Source organism: Anser anser (assembly GCF_964211835.1).
Source record: "Anser anser genome assembly, chromosome: 8".
NCBI lineage: Eukaryota > Metazoa > Chordata > Aves > Anseriformes > Anatidae > Anser > Anser anser.
The window spans coordinates 26,521,777-26,543,570 of NC_139728.1; the positions used below are offsets into that span (position 1 = coordinate 26,521,777).

The 21,794-nt window shown below is 40.4% G+C and overlaps 1 protein-coding gene across 2 annotated transcripts in view; it reads right to left on the bottom strand.

Moving 5' to 3' along the window:
• Nucleotides 1-21,794, bottom strand: part of LRP8 (LDL receptor related protein 8) — a 173,059-nt gene that overhangs the window by 47,805 nt on the left and 103,460 nt on the right. For both annotated transcript variants that reach the window (XM_083847000.1, XM_083846999.1), the window contains exon 3: nucleotides 21,201-21,323. In XM_083847000.1, the coding sequence (XP_083703126.1) occupies nucleotides 21,201-21,323 (123 nt within the window). The remainder of the gene's footprint in view (nucleotides 1-21,200; nucleotides 21,324-21,794) is intronic.

Here is a 21,794-nt window from a genome sequence, read left to right on the forward strand (position 1 = left end):
CAGCCTTTAAAATTTATTGTGATCCACTGTGTTCCCCCATGATTAGTGATGCATGATGCTTTCAAGGCGATTCTGATTCAGGAGAGCCGTAGGAGAATAAAATACTCAAAGGTAATGGCTGACCCAGCACACAGACCGGTAGCAACATAGCTGGGAATCGGTGAAGTTCAAACACAGACATGCTATGGGAAGAAAGAAGAGTGTCAAGGAAGAAATGAGAGTCAGGAGGTTAAGGCAGCACAAGCTAGGCTTGAATGGAAGTCAGCTAATTAACCCTGAGAAATGCAACTTTTGAAAGAAAAACTTGTTCACTGCCCTAGATCAGAGATTCCAAAGCCTGGTGGACAAACAGATTTTTGAACAACTTTCAAACTTTCTCACGCAGCCCCACAGTTGACAAATCGATGCATTTAGCTGCTGAATACAGCTCTCTGGGCCCACGATGGCCTTGAGGAGCAAAGGTGAGCAGCTGGGGAACAACTGCCTTAGCCTTCCTCCAGCAATGTGTGACTTACTGCAAGTCTTTTGTCATCTATTCAGGTAGCAGGCTGGCAGTGTCAGCTGTGGGTGTAAGCAGCACAGCCTAATTCCCGTTATCTGGGCATCCAATGGGCACACCAGACCCAACTCTGAAGCCTTGGTTTATGAAGCCTATCCCTCGTGACTTAGAAGAGACTGCAGGAAGAGATATTCTCTACAGAAACACTGGCAATACCTATATTCTCCCGATCCATAGTAATACGTCTTTATTTGTAGGCTTTAGGTTTAAATATCTTGCAGCTTTATTAACATCAACCTTCTTCACTAAAGATTCAGTGACAAAATCCTCCAGATTGCAGCACCCAATAAATCAATCATACTTCCCTGTGCGTTTTGTAACTCAGAAGTCTGAAAGCATCTTGGAACAGTTTCTGTACAGATAATTTTAGACAAGAGATGCATTTACTTTTTATTGGATCAAATGGTATTTGACTGTTTTTGTTTTACTGATACAAATTATAAGGAGTTTTCTAACCTCCCTCCAACTCTGGGGCACTGTGATCCTGAACTGTTAAAGAGAAACTAGCACTTAAACCTACCAGCAACACCACCTCAGTCACTGCTCCAGTTCTTAGACAAGTTATTGAGCACAGCAGCAGGAGCTAAGAAGGCTGAGAAGCTGAACGCTAAAAAGCTGCCGATAACCACTGATATATTTTTCTTCCCATATATTAATTTCTAGAATTCCCCACAACATACATACCGAAGTGCTCCGGTCCTATTACAGCAAAGCCAGAAGCAGATTCCAGAAGGCGGCTTATTTCACACACATTATGGCACACTTAAGCTCTTACCTTCCTCACTTCTGAACCCTACTAATGCTCAACTTCAACTCTAAAACAGGCTTGTAAGCACAATTTAAATAACAGTCCATCAGACTATATCAAACCATTAACAAAAATCTGGTACTAGATATTTATCTTAAAATGAAGACAGGAACAAATCATATTAAAATGTTTTGAAAGTACTTCTAAAAATCACTTTAGCTGTAGAAATGCTGAACAGCACAGACCGTGGATTTGAAAGTGCTGAACAGATTAATGTGAGCATGCACAGCGATGCTGGGATGAACCCATTGGCCAGCTAGCTTTATAAAAGGAGTGTAATGGGAACAAAAAATATGAAAAAAGCTCTAATGATCCTCACAGTAAGTGGCTATGCATTGTTTGCACCCATGTAGCAACACATAAGGCAAGACCGATGTGGCAAAAGCTTTCATTTCTTCTCAGCAAACCTCACTGATTTACATTGGGACAGCAGGAGAATAGTCTGTAAACTAAAATGTAAAACAATCTATGTAATCTGGCAGATAATATATATGTGAACTGTATTACGTACACCTTCCTGTGGCAATTCCTGTCTCTTGCTCTTATCATTTAAGCAATAACGAAGAAATTGTCAGATATACTAGCATATATGTCAGATATTTAGGGTAGTAAAGATAAGGATAGTTTGATATCTGATGAACTCCTAACGAATATACTGTTAATTGTGTAACCTTCCTTCAGTACAGTAAGTCTTCTGCTCATCAAGGGCATGGATTAAACAGCTTCTCTGCTTTAGAGCATCCCTATAATTAATAATATATTCTTCCCACTTCTAAATATAACCTATAATGAGAAGCTTTAAAGAATCCAAGCTGCACCTTTCACCAAGAACGTTTGATCAGAAGAAAATGAGCCAGAGTTTGCTCAGACAGGGGAGCCTGCTTTTACTGTGCCTGTCTGCTTCCCCTTCCTGGTGGGCCCAATCCTGACAGGCAGTGCGCCTGCTTCAGGCAGGTCTGCCTGCAAAACCTGCCAGTGGCAGAAAACACCTTCCTCTATCTACAGCAGTGTCTTTCCATCTCTGGGGATATTTTGTGCTGATTAAGGGTGCACAGAAGTATCATTGTATATTAGCTAATTGCTCTTCATCAAGCAGGAGTTAAGTCCATGAGAACACTGCCATCAATCTGCCTATCAGGCAAGAAGCTGACACTGTGCAAAATCTCACCAGTTACGTCTTTCATCCATGTGAAATGTTTCCTTTCAGAGGTTTTTCCTGGTTTCCATTCCCATTTTTTTTTTTTTTTTTAGGAAAGACAGATCGCCAAGGATCATAGAACAGAAAAAAGGTTTCTTGATGCCTATGACAGTCAGCATTGGTCCTGCTTGTCCATAATCTCTCCCTCATGAACCTTAAGATATATATATATATATATATATCTTAATACATATCTTTATATATAAATATATTTATATATTTAAAGTAGCTGGTTTGGCAGAATCCCTTGGAAGCAGATAGAGATGCCTCCTGTCTTTCAGAGTTATTATGCACACTTAAGAGAAAGAAATATTCAGAGTACAGGGCTGGACTAGCAGAGAGTGTGTGGTCTGCGAGCAGCACTGCTGCAGCAGGCTGTGGGGAGGGACAGGAGTGAGGAGCCAGGTCTCAGCCTGCTGAAAAAAAAAACAAAAAACAAACAAACAAACAAACAAAAAAAACCAACTTCTTAGGGATGCAGAGTTAGCTGCTACTCAGAAATCATTTGCCTGAAACTGTCCTGGATAGACACGGTGTGCAGAAAAAACATGTTTATTAATACTTTTTAAAATGTCTATTCTGACACACTTTTTCTCCTCTTTTGTTATTGACACCAATTTTTATGTTAACTAAAGCTGATCTTCTGTCTTACATCCTTTTTGGATTTTTTTTTTTTTTTAAAAAAAAAAAAGATGTTAAATACAAGGACAGATCTAGGCAGCGTCACATACAAGCTCTGGCTGACTGAGGGTCCCGGGGTCCCGTCACAGCATCTTTTGACTGCCTCTGGTGATTTACAAATGATGAGGTTGGGGAGGAGGAAAGAGAGTGGCTTTCCCCTACCCATGAACAAACCCTTTTCCCTTAGATGAACAAGGCTAATTTTGCCCTGAAAAATCCTTCCCAGTGATCTGGATGCCCAGAGAATTCCCAGACGGACTAACTGCCGGTGGGAGAGCTTACTGCAGCCTGCAGCATCTGGGCCAAATGTCTTGATGCATAAACTGTGCAGCTTTGCTGAAGTCTGTTTGCACCAGCTGAGACAAATTCCCACGTTTAAAAGCTATGAGACCATTAAAACCAGCCAAATGCACAGCAAAAGTTTGTCATTTCTACATTGACAGGTAGATAATCTGGTTAAGACAGGTATCTATTTTGATTTAACGATTTCAATTGATAAAGATTTCTGGACAAGTGAACCACTGGTGGTAACGGATTTGCTTTTTATATGGTTAAGAATTCCTCATAATCCTTAACATAGCTGACCATAAACTTTTCATGCATACTTCCAGGTTTCCTTATTCAATGTCTTTTATTATCTGAATACCCCTTGTACCTAGATGGTAATAATTTCAACTTTTGATATTTTTTTTCTTATGCTGTTTTTCTATGGAAACAAGGTTTATACGCTAAACAAACAAAATCTAGCTCATGAAACTTTTTGTTAATCCAGTGAGACTGAATTATCCTTACTTGCAACAATCTGACCCACATACCAAGGGGGGGGTAAAAGCTCACAGAAATGTAGTATAGCATACTGGGTCTTAAGGGTTGGTTATTTGGCTTTTTAACTTTTTCAGCAGGAAGACTTTCTTTCTAACCTAGCTTATTTAAAAGTGGAAGAATAGATCTTTGAGACAAGATTCTGTCATCTGTATGAAGGTAAGATTGCATTTGGTCTAAAATAAGTAATTTTTATGCATTTCAAGTTGACAGCACACCTCATTTCCTATGCAGGTCAGATATAATTTCCTTTCCAGTCACTTAAGACTTGAGGGAGTCTGATGTCAGAACTTTAAACAGCTTACTGCACTAACAGTGCCTGACCTTTCCAAAACCTCCTCGAACAACGAGACAGAGCTGTCTTTATGTAGGTTTCCCACCTGCCAACTGCAGGAGAAGAGACAAGCAGAACTCATGGGGAGAGGATCTAACAGACTAAGAGCTTTGCTGGAAGCCCCAAAGCCCAGCATCACGTTAACAACAAGAGCAAGAAGCCTCTGCCCCTGCCTGCTAGGATCGGGGGCACGGGATGACAGGCAAGCACGTGTGCACCTTCCATTCATCAGCCTACGCCGTGCAGGAAGGTCAGCTATACCACAGTGAGTGAGCTCCCTGCGGCACGGGCAGGCATCTGTGCCACCTTCCCTGAAGAAAACAGATGCCAGGCTGCTAATCTGCTTTTACGAGAGGGAAAGGACAGCCTGGCAGATATTTTGATCCGTGTCACAATTACAGCCTAAGCCTGGAACAACACACACTTCTGATGATCCCAGGCTGGAGTTAATAATGAAGGCTGAGCTGAATCTGTACACCCTTCAAACTGTATAGGAAATAATCTCTTCCATGCTCCTAAAATGTAACCAGAAATATGAAAACTTTCTCAAAACCTAAAGAATTCTTCATCCTGTTGGGGAAAAAAAACACAAAACAACAACCCAAGAGTAGCCATGTGAAATCAGCAAAATCAAGTACCTATTTCTTACTATTTGCAATAACCCCAATATCCTGACTGACTGTGCCTGGAGAAGTGTGCTCAAATTGACATTCAAGCGTATTACCCGATTGCATCAGTCTCTTGACATCAGTAACTTCAGTGAAGGTAACACTGAGGCCACGCAGAAGAATAAGACCAGCCTAGAAGTCATCCCAGCACCGTGATTCCAGCACTGTTTTGAAGCAGTGTTTATTGTTAATGAACCAGGATATATAAAAAAAAAAATCACGTGCAAATTTTGGAAGCATATTCACAATGAGGATACAAGGTACTCTTGTGGATGTTAAATTAACAGAACAACCAGACTTGTTCTGCCCAGCCTCAGTAGTGTATAGGCCCAGTTCATAGCATGGTTTTACTCAGCAGCACGTATATACCATGCCATGTGCAAGAGCTCCAGGCCTAGTACGTGATTTTTAAGAGACAGATTTGTGCACCTGTACTTTGCGTGTCGCCCACGGCTGCCGTAATTGTGCATCACATTGTCACACTAAAGAGCTGCGTGCTACTGATACTCCTTTTTCTGCCTCTCTCAAACCTCTCCTTCATCTCCATCCAGTCCGTTTGATCTCGAAGGATCTCTGGGAAAGTGGGCAATTACAGTATGGAGAAAGTCTGCACATGTGCGGGTTTGAACTATCAACACTTTCTCTTTGGCTCAGTAGGAGAGAGAATGTGTCTTGGAAGCCAGAAACATCAGCCCCACTTCTCATAATATTTGATGAGCAGATAGGGATGTATTCATTCCTTCTGGGACATATGTTACACAACAGCTTCCACTGGAAGCTGTTTTACACTCTTTGGAAGAAAACACTTCTTCCAAGCCAGGAACATAGGAGATAAATAAAAAAATCCAAGTGAAAGGGAAGAATGTGCAGAAACGTTGCTAGGCTATGAAAAAGAAAGAACTTATCCCACAGTCGTGAATTTCCTGATTTTCCAAAATCATTGAATACACTTCTCCCAGGAACCTTAATCCCATTATGATTATTTTTATATTTGTTGTGCACAATTTTAGAGATTGCTCCTCTATTTATTACATATAAGAGGGATTGCTTCCTTTTATCTTTATTTTTTAGATTTACTTTAGCCTTTTCTAAACATTATTTTATAGCTTCAAGCTACCTCAAATGTTTTCATAGTGGTCATCTCCCTGGTATTTAGAAATCACCACAAACAACTCCTCACAGCTTCTTATAATATGTGTAAAGAGAAAAGTACTTTGATTTATGTTACTAAATGCAGTCTAAATGCTTTCTCCTGAAGACAGCTTTTAAAAATGACAAATGTTTTATAACAGATTATGGAAATATAACGGGCTCCCATCTCATAAACAGAATTACACACATGGAAACTCCTTGCTCACCGGTCTGTGGAAGGAAATTGTAAGGCAGAACTTAGACACGTGTGCATGAAAGTTGGTATACATAAACATAACACAGTGGCCACTACTACATAAAACAAAATCTTGCATATTGGCACTCAGAACTGTGTCGAGAATTCAGGCCACCAGCAATATGAAGCCACCAGTAAGTACTGTTCAGATTAGTTACTTTTCCTATTTTTCATTGCAAGTATCCTTTAAAAGGATAAATATGCATTTCAAATAAAACAAGGTGTGTTGTTTATACGAGCAAAATTTGGCAATGAAAGTAAAGAGAAAGAACAACAATCACAATTCTGCTTTTTCCTCATAATTCTGACACACAAACGTTTCTCCTGAAAATGTCACAGCCGAGATTACTGGCTCATGAAAAGTAGCAAGGAATAGTTCACGATGCACTGAAGAAAAGGAGTGCAACCAGTACTGGGACAACGTCACGCTGCTATTCCACAATGATGGGCTAACTTGTAGACAACCCAAATATCCATCCTGACAATCCAACAGCAGCTGGAAGTAGCAGCGGTGACCTTTAAATTCCAGGACAATGAAGTCCACCCACAGCATGGATTAGAACAGCAAGATGCAAAATCTGAGAGCACATATGGGAAGGATGCTCTGTGCCTGAAGGCTACACAGACTCAAAACTTTTTTTTTTTTAAACTCTCACACTGATGGATTTGAAGAAGTTGCTGAAGCTCAATTCTTGTCAGAGCCTGTGCACCTCACTGCCCTTACTAAACTACTGATGCATGTACACATGATATTAAAGCATGGACAGGGCCATATGCCTCCCTTCCCACTAGCGCTACAGGAATCTGCAAAAGAAATGGCTTTCCAGAAGCCATTAATTTAGGATATTCAGCTCAGAAGAAACTGCCTACCTTGAGGCTTTCAGAAAAGGTGGATTTAAAAATTGCTAATCTTTTCCAGAAGTCTTGGCCCAGAACCTGTACAGATACTTCTTTGTGCACTTCTGAAAGCCTAGGCTGTACTCCTTTCCTTTACCTCGTAGAAAATGGTAAATTAAGAAAAAAGTTCATTAAAGGATTATGAAAAAAATTACGTAAGGGATAGTGAAAGAGCAATGTAAAATTTAAAATGTCCTTATGTTGTCAGATTTTACTGAGTTAATAAAAAATCTGTCAAGAAATTAGACCAAGAAGAGTACCTAAATTAAGAGCCTCTAATCCCAATGGTAAAATCCAACCACAATTCATAGCCCTACTATTAACTGTGTCTATCAAAGAGCAGTATAATCAGCAGATTATACATTATTACTCTAACCATGCAGTAAGATATGGTGGCACCAATGTGAGCAGTTTGGACAAAATTACAGCACTCTGTAGATGGTGACACTTCACATCACTCACCTGCAGCCCCCTTGCATCTCAGCAACGTTCCTCAGCAATGTCATGCAAGCCCCTTGAGGAACATGTACCAATATCCCCATTTTGTACTGGTACCTTAGCATGCAAAGCAGAAGAGCCGTGCTCTGCCACGGGCACCATACTTGTGTTTCTTCCTTCCTTTCACCCTCCTACCTCAGCTGCTGGCTCACTCTGCCCCCTGCACCTTGCATCTTGTCCTACTTCTTGCTCATCCTCTTCCTCAAATCACCCTCGAAGGCTTCTTTTGCCAAATCTACAATAATCTCGTTAAGAGAATTATAAATCTATGTGTAAGTGTAATGATCAAGCTATTCCTGGCCTCAGATGAAGGACCCTTTGACCCTATTACTATCATCTTTGTTCTACTCCTTCTGCTCTCCCTCTGTTTCATTAGTCTTCTTGCTTTACTTGCGTCTGCTCTAATACAAATCCACTCTAAAAACCCCACACGGGAGTAACTTCCCCATGGTGTAAGCTCTGTGCTAGAAAGCAGCTGCACGGGTCTGTGCAGAACCCCACTGGCTTCAGTAAAGCTCAGGAGCAAATGCAATTACTTAATTATAAAGGAAATGGTGAACACTATTAACAGACCCATGTGTGAGCTGCTTTCTGAAGCACCTCACGCACATCTTGATGCTGCAATAATCACTGAGCGTAATCACGGTGTGTAAAGTGCTTGCTGGTTATCATATAGAAGTACAATTTAGAAAGGGCTCAGAATAGAGCAGTTGAGTGCAAAAAGGATTTAAAATGTGCTTTTAAAGTTGAAAACATTTCTTTAATCCCTTTAACGCAGTTTAGTTTGCTGCCTGGCTTCAGTATAATGGATCAGGAACTGTTTCAGTGAGTTTTGTATCAGATAAGCAGTTAGGTAATTAGGGAAACAAAATGGAACTTTAATTATGCAAAAAACCCACCCATAGATTGTTCTATTGTGATCTTCCACAGCAGTGCTGTTTCTTATAAATGAACATATTGTGCAAGCTGGGAAGAAACCATTGATTAAAATAATCAAAAGCCCTACTAGAAACTTAGACATGTTTTCCTTTGTAAAAATAAAAAAAAACAAAACATTGTATCTGACTAGTTGAGAGATCTGAATTGCTTCTTCCAAAGCCCACGTTAATTTTTCCTCACAGATTAATTTAATTAAATCTATTATTACAAGGTTTTTTATGTCTTTTTTTACATAAACTATATGAAAGCTTGGTGTACTCTGATAAATCTGGAAGATTAGAAAATTTTACCAATAGCATTTTATCTTGATTTCCTACTAATCTTTTCCAGCTGTAGCAACTTAGTCTGATTACCATGCCATTTCTAAACATGCCAGCAATCAAATACTTGTAAAAGTGAAACACTGTTAGTTGTACTTACAGGTAACTGATAAGCAGATTTTCAGTTCCTGCTCTGTGAAGCTGGAGTATCATTATACACATGGTCAAAGAGGTCAGAGGCGTCAGGAGGAATCCCCGGCTGGCGTTATATGTATATATAGATATATATATCTACCACGTTGGGCTACTTGACCGAGTCACCTCAAACACCTCACCTTGGTCAGCAGCGTGGGTGCCCTGCAGTCGGTGCCAGCCCTGGGCAGCCACATACGGACCAGTATTACAGACTATCTGGCCCAGCAGAGGCTGTGCCACTTCTCTAGAAACACAATATCACAAATGAGACTTGGGAACTCATGTGTGAGTGCACACGGGCACGCTGGGTCCTTCCCCTTTCTTCCTCAGGCTAACCATGAAGTGACTGTGTACCCTGAGCGTGAGGAGGAAGGAATGCTCCCAGACTGCGTGATGGGATCCGAGAGCCCGCTGGTTACAAACAGCGGTGAAAACACATCTCTGCAGAAGTCTCTCAACTGTGGCTAAGAGTCCAGCATAAAGCCGGGGGGCTCTCTGAGCCTCTGTATCACAGCAGCTGCTCTTTCATTTTCCCTCTGCCCAGGCTCATTTTCTTTCTCTGGTTCACAGAGATTACTCCAATTCTAATCAAAACAGGGAGAAAAAAGCCCCACAGAACACTAGGGGGACAAAATTATACAAAGGATAAAGGAGCCAAGCAGCATTGAGACCATATCCATCGTAAAAGAGATTATGGCTGCAAAAGTGCTTCTTATCAACAGGGAAACTAAAGCCACAAAAGGTCCCCAGATGAGCAAACATAATTAAACCTGCAAAGATGAGTGATAAAAACTGTAGAAAGAAAAAAAACGTACAGGTCTTCAGGAAACTGCCAGAATTCATTGTAAAATGCTTTTTCCTGCTACCTGAAATCCGTACCTTATTCACTTCAAAATGAAAAGGTTCCCTAAGTATGCTGCAACATTGGGATTTCACCTGGTGTCTGCTATCACAGCATCTCCTCTCTGCTCTGTCAAAGGACAGAGCATACAGACAGCACCCAGGACTTTCCAAAAATTCACACTGTGAAGGCATACGGTGTCACACTGCGTTACACTATCTCCAGCATCCACAGCAGCTGAAAGGAAATCATTCTGCAGCAGTGCTGGTATCATCTGCACGGCCACACAGAGACAATTGCTTCATCAAGATCACCAATCTCATACCAAATGACGATATTGCTTTTCCACACTAAGGTGACAACTTTTCTGAGGTGGTGAAGATATCATGAAATGAATTCCTCTGCTCAAAGGGACCAATAAAACATGAAGAACTCAGGGCAGAAAAAGGGTTCAGTAGACAAATGTGTACTTAATGATGTCTAAGATGTCCTTGCTCTTAAATACCTTTATATGTGCAAACAGAAAGAAATTCTGCTAAGGCCCCGCTGCTATTTAAATAATTGTGTTTCTCAGAGGGAACATTTCATCTTTTCTACACACACAAAGAAACCCCCACCTATTTTCTTTTTCAGAGAATGGAACAGACAGCTTAGATGGCATTTTAATTGAATTTGTTCAGGCTGTTGCACAAGAATAGTGGTGTGTAGACCTGTGGCTGAGAAAAAAAAAGGCGCTCCCTTACCATCTATACCCTCCCTTCATTACAAATAGTCCTGCTGGTTCACACAACTCAGCTCCAAGTTTGAGTCTTGCAACATATCTAGATGCAGGAACTGAAGCAGAAACATATAAATTCTAGCAGGATTCAGTAATGTAATTACCATTTCTCATTCACATTCCATACAGTGCCAAAATACCTGCTGAAATGCTTGAATGGCATACCGTTACTTTATGTGTACGTGCACTTCTAAATACATGTGTATAGTTTTACATGATTTTGTTTTATTGCCCAGACAATGACTAGAAATTGCTGACTGTCAAACACGCTAGACATGCTTCTCACCTTACAAAAAAAGGGAGAAGCATGGTTTATGTTCATGCTAAAATGACTAGTATTTACAAGCTGTATCATAAAGCAGAGAATTCATATCTGTAGAACCAAAGTCTTGTAGAACTTGTAGGCACTCAAATGGCATGGTAAGATGACTAGTGAGCAGTATAAGCCCGAAAAATGGTGTGATAACTGGCATTAGTGCATTCATATGAGAACACGTAAGCATGTGTGCTCTAACAAAGTTACTGAGCTACGGCCTCTGGTATTTTAATACAAAGGGTGCTTAACATGGTTCAGTATGTTAAAATCCAGGACTGAAGGGGTGAGCTGAAATCTATCACTCTGCAAACAGCCAGTGAATAGTGTCCCTAGATAGGAAGCCAGAAGCTCTTGCTACAGCAAAGCCCTGATGAAGGCTCTCAGCAGCTACGGACACCCACTGCACTCTACAAACGCACAGGGGGAAGGCCACATGGCCCTCACACGTGCAGGCAGTGCTGGCAGTGACCACGCCTCAACCTCGAGCACAATATCCCTGAAAACATTTCAGAGAACTGAAAATCTCCAGTGCAAGGTTCAAGTTACATAAATTATCTACCAACGCATGCAAAGGCTGCATATTAAACAAGTCTTAATCATGATCCTAATCCTCAAGGAAACAGGATAGAGTATCACGAGACCCTTATTAAAACTGCAGATGATTTCAGTGGGAGCTTGTCCTGAATGTAAACATGATCCTACAACTCTATAAACAAAGATAGGAAAACTGTCTATTAAGTAAAAGTGGTGGAATTAGGAATCACAGCTTCAATGTACAATAAATCCATTATAGTATTAAACCATAAGCCATTTAAATGTGAAAAATGTTAGACAATGTCACTTCATTTTCACTTCTTAAAATATTTTCCTCACACCATAATTCACCCACTTAAGAAATGGAGAAGGGTTGCTTTCTGTGCCCCTACAGCACAATACTGCTTCATTCAGTTAGCAAAATATTTCAGTTCTCAAATTATGACTTGCTTTTGATTCCCAGAAATGATTTTCTTCTCACTTCAGTCATAGTTGGTAAGCCAATCATTATTTAAAAAAATAAAAATATGTATATATATATATATGTATGTATATAAACGTAAAAATCAGGTAATCTGAATTTCAGAAAGCAAGCAGGAAGAGAATGGAAAAAACGAAAGCACTGGGCAATGAAAACCTGTCTGAGTATTTCTGAAAATCTCTTCAGTTTCTACTAGTTCAATATTTATGGCTGTTAAACAATTACACGTAGAGGGCTTTACATGCTCACCTTTCATTTTCCTGCTCTTCTCTCCTATTGAAATAAATGCAAGATTAATTATAGCCATAAAAAGGCAGCATCAAACCTTTTTATGACCATTTCTGTTTATGAACTGCAAGAACACATTAGACCAACAGGAAAAATATTTAAATGCCAGCATTTAAATCTTCATAACAGTCAGCTAACGAAAGCTCAGAGTCAATCTGAAGTACATAAACACTGCAAATGCCAAAGCTTGCAATGCCACATGAAAAAGTGACTTTCTTGCAAGGTAACATTGCTTAAGGAAAGGACGACAAAAACATCAGAAAAGACTTAACAAGTATTTTCTATCGTTTATCCTATTGGTCTAGACCATCTGAAAAGGTCACTTCTGAGATATAAGCTCTAACCACCTCCCCTTAAAGGAAGAATATGTTTTGTTTTTGACGAGATTACTTCAAGCTTTTTAGCATTGGTAGAACTGCAGCACAATCATTACCTACTGTAAATTAATTTACATCTCTAGGTAAGTAAATGCTAAGACCACCAAAGCCATGTAATCATTAAAAAGAAGATATAACTCACTGCCCAAGAGCCACACATAGTTATCCCACTACTGGGGATAAACAGCCAGGTTTGCTGAATTTCCTTTGATGTAAAAGGATAATTTCATGCTTCAATAAAAGGAACAGGATGCAGGAAAAGCTGGATTTGGTTCCTCACCTTGTCAAAGATTTCTTGTGTTAGTCCCTACAGTTTTGTGTTCTTTGGGATATTGAGGTCAGTTCAGGGTTGCTCAACAAGGACCCACTTGGAGGCAGCATTCAAAGCAGCTACGATGATCAAGGAACCAGAGGCACTTGTGAAGGAAGTATACACTGGCTGAGATAAGATGATTAAAGCAGGAGTGAAGGTACTTCTATGAAAATTTGAAGAGTTACATGCACTTAGGATAAAAAGGACTTTTAAAAATCTGCACTAGACTGTAAGACGCAATCTGCAGGGAACTACTGGTCTTCTAACAAGTCTTGTCCATATCTAGAGTGTTGTTAAACACGACCACAGAAGAAAATGTTTAAGTCTGAAACCTTCTAAGTAGACCCAAAAGTTAAGTAGCATACAAAAGATGTAAAATATTTTTAAATTATGTGTTGGATGTGATAAAGCTTTCACAGAGACTAGTGAACAATGCAAAAACTGTACCCTAGCTATAGAATTGTGCTACTTCCAATTTTCCAACAAAACAACGAGAGACTAAGCACAAGCAGAGGCTGAGAACTGCATTTGTTCAGCCATCAGAAGAGGAAGCTAAAGGAAGATTTTATTGCTGCCTTCAACTGTGAAATAGGAAGGGACTACAGAAGATGAAATCAGACTCTTCTTGGACATGCAAAGTGACACATGCTGCAACAAAGCAAATTCTGGTGAAATCTAAGGATTTTTTCATTAATAAAGGTGGCCAAACATGAGGACAGGGACACATTTTGAAGAGGGGGCTGGACTAGATGATCCCCAGAGGTCCCTTCTAACTTAAATTATTCTATGACTTCATGAAAAGATGACTAGGGGGAATTTTCATTTTATTCTGATATTATTTATTTTGATAAATTTGACCACTTTGGCAAACCAAAGCTTTCATCATAAGCCCTACAACCTCAGCCTGGACATCTGGAAAACCACACTACCTCATCACCAGGAGGATCCTGTAGCTCTAGAAGTGTTCCCATATCCTGTACCTTATGCTGTATTTGTTTTACAGAGGTGGCTGAAACCTGGGACGTGGTCCTCAGCTGCTGTAGTTCAGCAGTGCTCCCATGGGCCCACCACATCGCAGGGGAACAGAGACCAGACCATCTAAGCTGCTTTATTTTATGCTGGCAATAGCCAGTTAGCGTAGCTGGGGTACTGTAAAAATGAACACCTGTACACTTGACATTAACATTACTTTAATCTCCTGAATGATCTGTACCAAGTTCATCCAACAGAATAATCTTTAATTTATGCATTCCACTGCATTTGCAATTCCCCACCATCATATCACAATGTGTACAAAGATCTGCTCTTCATGTTGGAAAAAAAAAAAAACCCTTCCTATTTCTGCCCCAGGTCCTAAAACTTGGTATCTGGCTGCGCCTGGATGATTTGACCTAGTTTGTTTGTGTGTTTTTTTTTTTAATTATTTTTTCATTTCTCTGTTTGAAGTTATTGACCCAGTGTTTGTGATGGCCTGAGCGAGACAATCCATCCTTCTTCAGATAAATAAATACTCAAAGGGCATGGAAGAGTTGATTAAGTCACTTTCCAGAAATGCACGGTAATGCAACTGAACTCAGCCAGACATTCAGGAGATCTAGATCAAAGATGAACAATATGGCCATAATTTTGGAGTAAATGGGGAGTTAGGAGAGAGGAGTGTGCATTTTGAGGTGAGCAATATTGTCTGCGATAGCAAATGCAGAATTTTGCTTTCATGCAACTTAATAGAAAATGAGGACCACTACATGCTGATCACCATTACAAGAGATCAGCATACACAGCAGCAGCACACAAAGTGCTTAGGATCCTGGAAAACACCCATTAAAAATAAAACTGTCAAGTTTGGATACATCTCCCAGCATGACTTGTGACACGTACTTCAAAACAAGAAGGGCTGCACGAACTGGTACTGTATTTCAAACCAACATTCACGGTTTGATTTTATATTCCATTTCCATTAAAAATCTATTTCCAAGACTGCTGCTTATTAAACCTGACCTACTAAACCATTCCTTATTACATGCAATCTGAATTCAGGTCTCCCCTTTTCTTTTTCTCCCTCATCACATCCTCCTGTACCATTCTGTAAAATAATTTCTGCTCCTAGCTAGGAGAATGTCACATATCTGATAAAGAAATAAGAAGTGGTGAGTTTATGCTGCCTGCATTCCTCGATCTCATTATATATACAATGTCCTAAGGCAAGAGTTTGCCAGCTCAGATTTTCACTTGCTCTTTCCCTTTAATTTGTGTTCCCCTCAGTGCTGTTACTGTTTGTTAGCATTTGTTTTTGTTTTTCTCTAGAGATTTTTTTTTTAAGTTAAATAATCAACTTCAGAGGCAAATCTATTTTTTTTTTCCTGTAAGAAAGGAGAATGATTCAATACCTGGGTTGGAACAGTATTAGGTGGATAACATCCATTTCGATAGAGGTCTCTTAGCTCGGGAAGAAGAATGACTTCCCTTCCTCCTGCCTCAGCTTCACAAAACTGGATAGGGAAATAGCGAGGAATCCTTTCCTATGCATAAGCAAAGCCTGTGCAGCACAGCAGGGGCTGCACTGCTGCTCTAGGGTGGTCACTGAGTCCCACTGGGTTGCTTCTAGTGAGATTAATGAAAAAATACACCCGGGGCTCCAGCTTGGCAGGCTGTCCAGCGGGACAGTATGCGTAGCCCACCAGAGATCTCCTCGCAGCTGGCAGAGGTACGCTGCTGCATAACCTCGCAGCAAACAATTAGAAGATCCTCAGGCGTTCAAGCCTGCTCTGAGGTCAAAACGTTTTGTGTATCTCAAAACAGCTGCTGGGGAGGTACGTGGGAGTCCCAGGCGCCTGGCTGAGAGGCACTAACTCCACTCCTACTACTTCCAGATACTCCGCTATCCTTTTTAATGCTTTGCAGGGAGCTCCTTGCATACTAACAAGCTGGCACAGCAGAGATGAAATCCATTATCACTTCAGCACACCTTCCAACGATGGCAGTGTTGCACCTACTGTAGGTTTTCCTTCCTGTAGGCAGGGAGAAGCAGCAATGGCTTATGTTAAACAGAGGATACGCCTGCATCTCCCCTGGCTGTTTTCTTGGTACGTATCCTGCAAGGCCAAAGTGGTTCATTTGCTTTACACACATGCAGCCAACCTTTCCTGAACTGAGGCCTCCTGAAAGTTAGGCAGTCGCTGAATCTAACAAGGCTTCGTCAAGGAAGACCTGGCTGGAAGGTGACATGCCAATGTACTAACCCTTCCCGTTCCCCACCAGGAGCTGTGGCACTGCACAGCTAAATGGCATTTCTTTGTTCTACATCTCACCCAGCAACCCATTTCTTTTCATTTCTTATGTCTCCCAAAATAACTTTCCTCTCTTTAATATTAAATTCCTCCTCCTCCTCCCTCCCCCAGCCTCATTCGATGCAACCTCTTAAATTGTGAATTTTGTCCCTTCTGCCCTCTGTGGATAGCACTAATTGCTGAGTTCTCATGGTTTTGCTTCCCCTGATTTAGGGGCTCATTCTGTCTCCATACAAAAACAAACTAAACCAAAATAATAATCCAATTTTTTTCCCAATTTCTCCCATCATTATGTTCTAATGATGACTTCAGAAAGAGATCCAGCCCACAATATGTACATTAATAGATCAGCTCACAGAAAAGGGACACTATTTTTTGAAGCCTTAATATAAATTAAATGAAACAAAATAAATTCTGCAGTCAGATAATAGCACTGAAAACTGACAGATGGCAGAACACTGAGGTTTAGTGGTGATACTTGCTGTTACATGAATAATTCACTTGGACAAACCTATGGATGGTAAGACCATGTTTAGGGTAAGGATCTAGCTCACAGAAAAGATAAAGAAATGTAAACAGCTTTTTCTTTTTGTATTAACCCATTTCAAACCAAAAGCCCAAATAACCACCTTCTCCAAAATCAACCCATGCTAGAAATTGATCAATCTTCATCTTGCACCAAAAGCCACAACAAGGAGAAGCCCTATAGATCCCATCAGTTGAGAAATCCAATGGGATATCCTTATTGCTACTGCTGTCAGCCACATTCAGTGGCTTGAAGAAAATGCTGTTAAAAAAATAATAAAATAAAATTGTATGGATAGCAGAAAAGACCCCGGACATTATAGGTTGAACAGAAGCCAAGCAAGCTGTGATGCCATTTTTTCTACGGACATGAGACAGGTCATGCTGTCCTGAAAACCTGGACATGGGTAACATTCCCAGAGAGGATATTGCTAGCTACAAAGCCAAGCAACTACAGCAATCTGGGAAACAGAAAAAGCCAGTAGCAAACTAAGTAGTTTTGCTTGTTTGTTTCTTGGGGGGCAGAGGTGGTATAGCTAAAAAAAAAAAAATACAAAACACCACAAACTTTTATCTTTAACTAAGTATCTGTAACAAACAGAGAGCACACAAAGGGTATTAAAAAAGAAGGCACTACAAAAGCATCCAGAAAATAAAAAGCCATTTAGGATGTGGCTAGGTGCTGAGAGGAACTGCATTGTTTTGATCAGTCAGCATTTTCAATGCTCTTAACCTCCCCAGCTCAAATGGGCTATGGACAATGTCCCAGTGCTGCATTAATCGAGGAATAAACCTGGAAACTGGCAGAGATGCTGGCAATTACGTGGCCTGTCCGAAAGCAATCGATTTTATAAAGCGGTTTGATCTTGCCAGAGGAAAGAAATCTCCATTTCCCAACCTGCCCCTTCCCTAGGGAAACTCCACAGCGCAGACTCCTCCAAAGGGCTGTGCTGCATTTCTGAACAGGAAAATGAGACCGTCGTAGGGGCCTACAGTCATTTCTCAACCAGAGGGAGAAAGTTCAGCCTTGCTTTCATCAGGGAGGAAAAAAAAGATAGGATTGGAGGGAAGGACCATCTATATAAAGTCTTTCAGACTGCCCAGTATACATGCTGCCTCTCACCAGATTTTCTGCCTGCCATTACAGCTTCTTCCTTGCCCTGATAGGGCATTTACACTTACAAAGAGCCAGGGCTTTTACTTTGAAGGTACATGTTAAAAGCAAAGCATAATGCTCCAGTTTTTGCTTAACAGTCCAAGTTTACACTCACTGCTGTCTTGACCAGTGGCAGTAGGAAGATCTGCAAACATATGTGCATTAACCTCACAACCAGCACAGGGCTTATGCATTATCAGGTTGATTCTGGTTCCTTACAGAGCAGATCGGATCAGCCTTTGAGATGACACGTACTCTGACAAGGATATAAAACATCTGGGAAGAACGTCCTTACCATGCAAATTAAAGCCTATTGCTATCAACAGCCATAAGATTAAAAGTACTTGATCTTCATCTGATTAAGTGTGAACCTCAGATCTGAATAATCCTATAAAACAAGTGAAGTTCCAAAACTCCAGTTGCAGATACTTTTAAGATTAGAAAGCAAGCTTTTAACTGGTACAGAAAGAAACGTTGGCTTCTCTTGTGAGCCAGCCACAAGTCAGATGTAGGTTTGTACTAAGTATCCTATGAACTTTGAGACAGAGATCTTGCATCCATCACACAAATTCATAACAAAAATTAAATATCTTATGCTGAGACAAAGCATGGCAAATCTGCTTAAGACAGCTATACACAAATGAAAGGAAGAAGGAAAGTATAATTCAAACTACCCTTAGCCGGGCACTCTAACAGTGCAGAGAACTGGCTGGCACAATGGGAGAACATTACTGAGTAAAATCAGACCAGTTCAACGTGTGCTGGAGGCCCTGCTCAGTGATAAAAGAGTCAGCTTTATCTTCCGTTGTTGAAAACTGGGACTGTGGGTCAGGACCATCTTGTTCCAGATGGGAAAAACATGCAACAGCCAAGTCCTAAGTGACTACTTCATCGGTAACAGAGAGGGCCAGAGCTTCAGAAGGCTCTGGTTTCAACAGAGAAAACCTCTCACTCATGCCAATTTTACCTAAAAGCCCAGACACCCTTCCTGACTTGTAGACAGACATTATCTTCTATGAAGAAAAATGCCATAGCTATAGGTCATAATTACATGTCATAGTCTTTGACCTGCTTTGAAAACTCTTATATAAAAACAAAACAAACCACCACCAAACCAACCAAACCAAATCAAGAAGTGGCCCATTCAGGTACTGTCACTTTCACAACAAATTCTTGATCGACCTGCTGCAGCACTCTGCGACATGGGACCAGATTTCTCCCTGCATCAAGGTGACACTGGCCTACTCCCATTAGCAGCAGGAAGACATTTCAAGGGCCATCATTCTCCTGATACTATTTGAAGAGAAGAACCACTGCAGAAATGCAGACTTCAGTCTCTTAGTAGGTTTCAAGCAGAAAATCACACAAAACTGAACAAATGATTTTCCTCTCAGGAGGGCAGTCCCATACTGTACCAATCAAATGCTCAGGTCAAGTACCCTTTACAATACTTAAGTTTTAAAGATGATTTCCCCAGAGAAAGAACATAAGTGGGGGGAAATTGGAAGGTGAAATGACTACAAAAAGGAATGAAAGATGATCAAGAAAAATCATCGGGGAACTTAACACTGCATGGTCCACACCCCATCCATGCTATGGCCTCTGACAAGAGATTTACAGACATTGACTACAGGGAATGGAGCTGCTTAGTTATGCAGCCCCTCTCCACGCAATCAGGTAGTGGAAACAGCATTAATAAGGCAGCTCTTGACTAAGGATGATGCGGGGTGAAAGACCACCAGTTACAGTACATAAATATGTTAATGCAGTTACTGAGGTAATTTTTTCTGTAGCCTGTATATGGCTGCAAAAATGATTCCATTCATTTTATGCAAAAGAGAAGCTCGTTTATCTTTCTTAATTAGGGAGAACTAGTACTAGGATCACAAGAAAAAAAAAAGCATAGTTATTTGTGAAGCCCTCTATGTGCCACATTCTGGTGAAGCCCAATAAAACACTTCCCCCAGCACTGCTTCTGACTCGTGGGAATATATTTGTGAAGTACATGACTGGAAATTCAATAGAATGGCTTGTTTAAATTTCCTGGTCTGCCCAAGAAAAAATCTGCAGATGTAAGCAAGCACACAAATAAAAGTTTACATAATAGCTAACGTTTTCATTAAAATATTCCTGGGATTCCCTTCAACTCAGCACCAGACGACCCTCCACAGTTCCAGAAAACAGAGAGTGGATGGGCCTCCTCAGAGAGTGAGAAGAACAAGATTAAATGATCTACATAAAAATCAAGCATGTCCTTTTACTTACTGAACCAAGATATTTTAAAAAGGTGTTACCTGCACCAAACTTCTGTTATATTTACCCTCAGCTTTAGTTATTTTACATTGTTCATCTTTAATCTGTTACTTTTTTCTTCATTTGTTCTCCAAGGCAAAAAAACAACCAAACAAAAAAACAACAAACCCACCCACAAAGCTCCAAGATTGCAAAGTTTCTCTGTAAAGACAGAAGTGCTGTCTGCAGTGATGAATCCCAAGATGCCACCATGCAAAATGCTGCAAATCTGAGTTTCCAAAAGGCCTGATCCCAGGTGCACAGATTTCATGGTGTTTGATTCTGACCTTATATGACTCATATGCAGCCTTACGGACTATTAAGTGCATACTCCAGGGAGGAATGGTACACCTTGTGGGTATAGGACTAAATAATAGCTTCTGATCCACCTTGGTGCTCTTAGCTCTTAGAAGTGTTCTCTTTAGTGAGCAGATTCATCATGAATCTTCACGCACCACTGCTGATCATGAGCCCTACAACCAGACAAACTGTAATAGAGATAGAAATGTTTTCAATTCTATTACAAAAAGAAATACACACTGTAAAGTTCTACGTGTATCATTGTCTGGAAAACTGGTACATTTGAGCATTTAGAAGCCATCTAATTCGAATGACCCAAACCTTTTGTCTCTTTTATTTCTGTTATAAGAGAAGCAAAAGTTTTAACATCATCCTGCAAGTGTTAGGAATAATACCTTCGATTTCATAACACTCTATGCTTTGGTAAAACAATGTGTCAGAGAAACACATTTTTTGTGCTACTCACTGCATGCTGCTTCTGACTCATCTGACCCATCAGGACATTCTTCTTCCCCGTCACATTTCCACCTGGCTGGGATGCAGTGGCCGTTGTCACAAGTGAAATCTGACTCAGCACAAGTTTTCTTTGCTGCAAGAAAAAAAAAAAGGATGTGAATATAAGCAGAGTAGAACACCTTTGTTGCAACCAATCCCACCAAGAACAATAGCGAATTCCCTGTATCAAGGATTCATTTCACATTCATCATTGCCCCTCCATGATGGAGTCAGACAGGTATCAAAGGTGAGTGTTAATCCTCTCTAAAACTCTTATCTATCCTTTACTTAAAACAGATCCAACTCTTTTCTGTCTTCTTCCAAGCAGTCAAAAACCAGGGATGCTTTTTATCAAGATAAATATCTAGGGTTTTTACTACAAAATGCTGCTGCCTATATGGAACTGAAAGTGTGCTACATTATTTACAGACAGCTAAGACAAACAAGTCTTGCCTTCGGAGTACTACAATCTAAGTAACAATGTTTTCATCTATGCAGCCTATTCATGGCTTTTTTCAGTATATCTGTCACCATAGCAGATGATCATAAAGCACTCCTTCAAACA